The 7739-nt window shown below is 49.6% G+C and overlaps 1 protein-coding gene across 1 annotated transcript in view; it reads right to left on the bottom strand.

The window, feature by feature from the left end:
• LOC108802787 (olfactory receptor 1L6-like) overlaps nt 1-5291 on the bottom strand; it is a 6135-nt gene extending 844 nt beyond the window's left edge. The window contains exons 1-3 of the mRNA XM_018574646.1: nt 5270-5291; nt 3944-5185; nt 2957-3394 (exon numbers count right to left, since the gene is read on the bottom strand). Coding sequence (XP_018430148.1) covers nt 2957-3394; nt 3944-5185; nt 5270-5291 — 1702 coding nt within the window. The remainder of the gene's footprint in view (nt 1-2956; nt 3395-3943; nt 5186-5269) is intronic.
• Between the last annotated feature and the right edge of the window lie 2448 nt (nt 5292-7739).

The raw sequence follows: 7739 nt of genomic DNA, 5'->3' as shown, positions 1-7739 counted from the left end.
CGGGTCCCCTTCATCAGGCTCAGAAATAGCATTACATAAAAGGGCCACAACTTTTATATGGACATAATAGAATGTCATTTCTGAGCCTGATGAAGGGGACCCGGCCCGGCCAGGAAAGCTCTTGTCTTAGGAATGACAACTACCAATCAAATGGATTTGCAGTAACATGGGATCTTGGTGCCGGTGTGCTGGAGACATCTGTATTGTTGTTCATTTGTGAGCCGCGCCATCCGCAGTCATTACCGGCACCCGTTACTTTTGCTATATCTGGTAAGAAGTGCGGCAAGGTATATGGGCACTGCTTTGTACACTTATCTACAGAATGCATATCTGGGGACCTGCGGCACACTGGCAAGTTGTGATTAACTCAAATGTTGTGGGGGTGTGGGGGGGGGGGTGCATGTTATCTTTTTTTAATTTTTGTAACCGTGGCACCAGGCTGTCACAGGGCCAGGCTTCTGCAGACCCGCCCCTGGGATCTGCCCAGGCCAGGCGTAAGGACCAACCAACGACACCACCAAGATAAAGTTGAAGGATCCATCACATCACTGGACTGGTCTGAATACTGGAGAATGTATAGTGGGGTTCAAAGAGAAGATAAAATATTTCACAATCTCCCCGATGGGTGATTGGATGGTGTGCCCTCGGGGGGGTATGTTCCTAACTCCCTGGGCTCACAGGAAGTGGGTTGGATGATGCGGGGGGAAGATGAGCAGCACCAGACAGACCATGGAGTGGAAGGTTTATTGAAAAGTTTGTTATTTTGAGTTAAGGTCGGAGTTTGGTTTATCGTCATGGCGGCTTTTACTTCTCGCCGTGTTTATGATTTTATACGTCGTTTTAGTGTTTTTATTGATCATCGGCGGATCATTCATGAAAGTGTTATTAAAACTTCGAGGTAACACTAGATATACACATATATGGCTCACCTGTCAGATGCCGTACAACTGTAAGCAGTTGGGCGGTGCTAGCTGTCTCCGCTAGCTCCGCCCAAATCTTTATATGTTGCCGGCATCTGTAGTTGGTTTCCTCTTCCACATTGGTGTTGTCTGATGATGATTGAGGGGTTTAGCGTTCTGTCCTAATATATTGGTTCTGTCCAATAATTAGGCAGGTTTGGGCTGATGACACTGGGATTCGGGTTCCAGAGGAGAGGAAGGACTTATTTTTATAAAGAAAGTGTGTTTTGGTTGTTTTTTCCCCAAAATAAAGAATTTTAACAAAAGTCCGGCCTCTTTGTTGCAATTTTATTTAACCCTTTAGTGAATGGGCAGTGCAAGTACCTCTTACTCATTCACATCTGGAGGCGACATCTGGGTGCCCTTTTATTAAAGGGGTACCCTGATGTGAATAACTCCCCTTGTGGGGGCTTGTGGGGAAGAGGACCAGTGTGGCCACCTTAACCTGTGTGCTTCTTTTCTGGGTCCACACTCTGACCTGCAATGATCTGTGAGCGCACATGCACAGGCAGCCCCAAAGTCTTGACTCTAAGCCTATTCCTCCTCTCCACATTCCACCCCTGCTCTCCAAACCACTCCCCTGCTCTCCATGCCACTCCATTGCACTTCAAAGCACTGCAAGCCACTTCCATGCTCTCTAGGCCCCTCCTATGCTCTCTAGAACCCTTGCCTGTTCTCCATGACACTCCCCCACTGTCCAAGCCCCTTCCATGCTCTACACACCAGTCCCCTGCTCTCCAAGCCCCTCCTCTGCTCTCCAGGGCTCTCATATGTTCTCTAAACCCTATGCCTGCTCTACAAGCCCCTCCCCTGCTCTACAAACCAGCTCTCCAAGCCCCTCCCCTGCTCTGCAAGTCAATCATTTCTCTGCAGGCATCTCCTATGCTCTCTAAGCCCCATTGCCTGTTCTCCAGGCCACTCATACTCAGCACTGAGGGGTTCATGCTCAGCACTGCTGATGGCTGGATACAAAGTAACATCCTGGGAGTAATAATGTGAGCGGTTGTAATCCCCTCTCTGGGTCTCGCTTGGTGATGACTCGTCTCTGTGAAACACATTGAGGGCTCTGATGGGTCTCAGAGTGTTATAAATAAATCCTCCAAATAAAAGCTTCCCCCTAAAAGTCATACCGGACACTTAAGGTCTGGTAGGAATTTTGAGGGGGAATCCCACCCCCAAAAATGGGGGAAAAAACATGGGGCTCCCGCTAAAATTCCCAAGCAGACCCTTGATCCGAGCATAGGCCTGGCAGGGCCGGAAAGGGGGGGATGAGCAAGTGCCCCCCCCTCCCTCCCACACCAGCCCACATGCACTGGGAGGGTCACCCCTGGAAAAGCACCTTGTCCCCGTACCGAAGGGGACAAGGGCCTCTTCCCCACAAGCCCTGGGGTGTTGGTTGTGGGGGTGTGGGCAGAGGGGGGCTTTTTGGGCGGAGCTGGCGGTGACGGCTAGCTCCGCCCAACTGTTTGCAGGGCTTCTGACAGGTGAGCCATTAATGGGCAGAGACATCATGACTTTGCCCAATCATGGCTCTCACAGTTCTCTCTGCCCTGATTGGGCAAAGTCCTGCACCTAACCTATGGTCAAGTGCAAGGCTTTAGCCATTTAGGGCTTCACAGTGCCTTGTGGGGCGCTCGCGGGGGGCGAACAGCCCGCCGAACACACGAACCTTACCGATGTTCAAGTAGAAACCCATCCCATCACTAGTGACACATGAACAGAGATACACTGATCTACCGCAGACATGTCATTCAAGGACTCCAGCAGGTCAATGAAACTCCATCTTGGTTTTACCTCCAGTGACAGGAGGAGAAGATTCCATCATGTGATTGGTTGGTGAGGGAGAAGATTCCTGGAGGGGTGGACTCTGCTCCATCAGCCTTCTCTGACCATTATCTGTAGGCAACTGGACTTGCTGTATAATTAAGCCTTGACTTATTGTTTTACAGATATACCCTGACCTGGAGGAATGAACCTTCACAGACATATTCCCTGACCATTGATGGGAGGAATCTGATTGGACGGAGCTGGCACCTTCTTGGCCCCAAGCTCGGTTCCTCTGCATATTCCCTGACCATTGATGGGAGGAATCTGATTGGACGGAGCTGGCACCTTCTTGGCCCCAAGCTCGGTTCCTCTGCATATTCCCTGACCATTGATGGGAGGAATCTGATTGGACGGAGCTGGCACCTTCTTGGCTCCAAGCTCGGTTCCTCTGCATATTCCCTGACCATTGATGGGAGGAATCTGATTGGACGGAGCTGGCACCTTCTTGGCTCCAAGCTCGGTTCCTCTGCATATTCCCTGACCATTGATGGGAGGAATCTGATTGGACGGAGCTGGCACCTTCTTGGCTCCAAGCTCGGTTCCTCTGCATATTCCCTGACCATTGATGGGAGGAATCTGATTGGACGGAGCTGGCACCTTCTTGGCTCCTTCAGGAAGACGTCTGTCCCTCTGCGGGACTTCTCTTTACTCTTCACTTCCTAGACCTGGTGCCGGAGCTCAGAAGCATTCATCCAATGTAGGGAGCAGGAGGCGCCTATAACTGCACTGGGGTGAAAAAACTTTGGTAGATTTTTGATGGTAAAAAAAAACAAAACAAAATGACTGCAAAAAAACTTCAAAGGAAACATAAGTTTAATAAAATATATATCTCTGAACAGAAAATGGGTATTTAAAGCCCCCCCCCCCCATGCAATGGAAAGGGTGAGGAGTGTGTGCTATAGTCCTGTTCTAGGGTGACAACACTGCTCCTCCATAGTTACAGTACAGTGAGTGTTGTCACCCTAAGACAGGAAGTGTGTTACTGGCAGGATCATCCTGTGAAAATAATGCAGCCACCACATCTAAGGACCAATGGGCTACAATTGGTCACATTTTTATTCTCAGGTTTAGATATCCTTTACGCCGTTCCCTCCTCATTGATTGTTTCCTTCCAGGGAGGCTCCGGTGGAATGGTTAGAAGTCCCCGGATTTTCTACTTTGACTTGATTCCTTAGTGAAGAGCCTGCTGAGCCTGCTGCGGATTTGCTTTGTTTTAATCCCATAGATCAAGGGGTTAATCACGGGTGAAAACAGGAGATAGATATTCCCAAACAGGACGTGGAGATTGGGCATTGCGGTGCTCGGATACCGGTGAACTACGGCAATGCCAATGAAGCCCATGTAGAAGACGAAGACGGCACATATGTGGGCGGAGCAGGTGCTGATGGCCTTCAGACTGGCCTCGGCCACCAGGCAAACCACCATCTTTATGATCAGAATGTACGAGACGGTGATGAACACAGAGTCAACGCCCATGGCTGAGAGGGCAATAAACAGGCCATAGATGATGTTGACCCTTATGTCAGCACAGGCCAGCTTCATGGTCTCTTGATGGAGACAATAGGAATGAGTCAACAAATTGTTCTTAAACAAGGGAAGTCTCTTAATAATCAACGGCAGAGGGATCATCCCGGCTGCTCCCCTTAATACAATGGCCAGGCAGATATTTCTAATAGTCTTGTGCGTTAAAATGGCAGAATATCTAAGAGGGTAACAAAGGGCCACGCATCGGTCTACAGCCATGGCCACCAGTATCCCGGACTCCAGGGCAGACAGGAAATGGATGGAGAACATCTGGGTCAGACACGTATCGAAAGAGATGGCCCGGCTATCAAACCAGAAGATCCCCAGCATTTTAGGCATGACCGTGGTAGCTATCAAGATGTCCAGCGCTGAGAGCATGAAAAGGAAGATGTACATGGGCTCGTGAAGCTCTTTATCCACCTTAATGATACAGAGAATGGTGACGTTCCCCAGGATAGCCACAAGATAGAGTAAGACCAGAGGAAATCCGAACCAGAAATTAAAGTCATCCAGACCCGGTACACCGCTGAGAAGGAAATGATTGATACTGCTGCACGTTAAGTTGAGTGGCTCCATGATGACCTGTGTGCCAGCACGTCCAATCACAGGGAGGTCCATTATGGCCTTTGTGCCTCTCTGTCCAATCACAGGTGGCTCTTTGATGACCTTTGTGCCTCCACGTCCAAGCACAGTTGGCTCTATGATGACCTTTGTACCACCACGTCCAATCACAGGTGGCTCTATGATGACCTTTGTACCACCACGTCCCAGCACAGTTGGCTCTATGATGACCTTTGTGCCACCACGTCCAATCACAGGTGGCTCTATGATGACCTTTGTGCCACCACGTCCAATAGCTGAGGCCGCATCTTCTCCTGAAACAGAAAGTACATGACATTTAAGCATTATAGATAATACTGCCATTTTGGATTTTTTCGCCATTGGTGTGGCCCTCTCACTGCTTCTTGCTTGGTTGGACATTTCTGAAGACTCCTTTTAAAGGCGCTCTACTTTATAAGAGCAGCCTCAATGGAGCATGACAGCCCAACCAACGAGACGCTCTTTTACGGCCTTGGATTTTATTAGAAGAAGACCCAACACCTCTGTTGTATGTACCTTGAGGTTTGTATTGCTGTTGGTGTCTTCTCCTAGGAGAGGTTCATCCTCTTTATTTGTCCTGGTGACCACTGTCACAGAGACAGGAAGTGATGGGAAATCCAAAGATCTGAGTTGTTAAAACAAGAGGTGTAGGGGGAATCCTCCAATGGGGACCCCTGTTATGGTGCCAACAGATGGGAATTCTGTCCAGTTTGGAGAGATGTCCTCTCATTTCCTGTTCCTTGGACAGAAAGTGAGGGAAAACCTCCTCAATGGGACGCGGGCAGCAAAATAAACTTGATAGAGGTTAATCCTTCCCTACTTATCTAAAATAAAATACAGGCTAGAAAGTTTTGGTTTTCTGTACAATTCAAGGGTACAAAGTGCTTCCTGAGGGTACAGAAGATCGTTTCACATCTCCTCCTCCCAATTTTTAAGTAGAGGCAGCTGCCTGAGGTCCCGTGCTTGCTGAGGACCTCGGCAGGTTCCTATAAACCACGCGGCCCACATATCTCCTCCTCCCTCCCTTCCTTAGAGGGCTGGCCCAGACCTCATCTTCCTCCCTTCCTTACAACCCCGGTGTTCTGTGAGAATCCTTGAAAGGCCTCACATCTCCTCTTCCTTTCTGGAACAACTCCACCCACACATGCCCGCAAATCAATCTGGACCTCTGGTGGGACCCCACACAGCCCTATAGACCCTGCACAGCCCACTATAGACCCTGCACAGCCCTATAGACCCTGCACAGCCCACTATAGACCCTGCACAGCCCACTATAGACCCTGCACAGCCCTATAGACCCTGCACAGCCCACCATAGACCCTGCACAGCCCTATAGACCCTGCACAGCCCACTATAGACCCTGCACAGCCCACTATAGACCCTGCACAGCCCTATAGACCCTGCACAGCCCACCATAGACCCTGCACAGCCCACCATAGACCCTGCACAGCCCACCATAGACCCTGCACAGAACACCATAGACCTTGCACAGCCCACCATAGACCCTGCACAGCCCACCATAGACCCTGCACAGCCCACCATATATCCCACACAGCCCACCATAGACCGTGCACAGTCCACCATAGACCCAACACAGCCCACCATAGACCATGCCCTGCCCACCTGAGACCCACATAACCCACCATAGACCCTGCACAGCCCACCATAGACCCTGCACAGCCCACCATAGACACAACACAGCCCACCATAGACTGCACAGCCCACCATAGACACAACACAGCCCACCATAGACTGCACAGCCCACCATAGACCATGCCCACCTGAGAACCAGCACAGCCCACCATAGACCTTGTACAGCCCACCCTGCACAGCCCACTTGAGACCCCGAAAGCACTCCTGAGACTCCGTACAGGCTCCTAAGAGGTCCTGAGTCCCTGCACAGCCTCCTGAGACCCCCACGGACCCCACAATCTCAGGTTTAGTTTACTAATTTGTATTGAGATAAAAGATACATTGTTGTTCATAGTTCAGGTTCTGGAATTTATTTTTAGGATTTCTCTCCATAGTTTAGTGTCACGTTCTTTCCGCGTTCTCCCCTCTTATGTCCCATATATATATTTATTACATAAAGCTATTTACATAGCGCCAACAATTTACACAACGCACATTGACATCAGTCCCTGACCTCAAGGAGCTTGTGGTATAGTGGTAGTGCTTCTGCCTTGCAGCACTCGGGGTCCCTGGTTCAAATCCTGGCCAGATCACTGTCTGCTAGGAGTTTGCATGTTCTCCCTGTGCTTGTGTGGGTTTCCTCCCTATATATATATATCACCTGTGTCAGTTATCTCCTCTCAGCTGTGTCCATTATCTCCTGTCAGGTATTCCCTCTCATCTGTCTCAGATATCTCCTCTGAACTGTGTCAGGTATCCCCTCTCATCTGTCTCAAGTATCTCCTCTCACCTGATTCTGTTATCTCCTGTCAGGTATCTCCTCTCACCTGTGTCAGGTATCCCCTCTCATCTGTCTCAGGTATCTCCTTTCACCTGTGCCAGGAATCTCTCAGTGGTATCAGTGCAGTCTCTCCTCTGTCTCTCCGGCCCGTCTGGGATCTCCTCAGCGATGGATCATTTATATGGGATGTTGGGCTCCTGGGGGAGCTCAGCCAGTTGTTGTCACTGTGGGGATCTGGGGACCCTCCTCCGGATAATTGCTCATTATGGAGTGCGGGGAGGAAAGTGATATTTATTGTAATAATATAACGGAGAAAAACAAATATAAATAGATAATATTACTTCCATTATAATTTCTATGATCAGCCCGGTGATCCTGTTCCTCCAAGAACATCACTCAGCCTTCTAATCACACGG

Source organism: Nanorana parkeri, unplaced genomic scaffold (genome assembly GCF_000935625.1).
Source record: "Nanorana parkeri isolate BGI_ZX_2015 unplaced genomic scaffold, ASM93562v1 scaffold3117, whole genome shotgun sequence".
Classification (NCBI taxonomy): Eukaryota; Metazoa; Chordata; class Amphibia; order Anura; family Dicroglossidae; genus Nanorana; species Nanorana parkeri.
The sequence above is the reverse complement of the archived record's forward strand: the minus strand, read 5'-3'. Positions and strand labels throughout refer to the sequence as shown.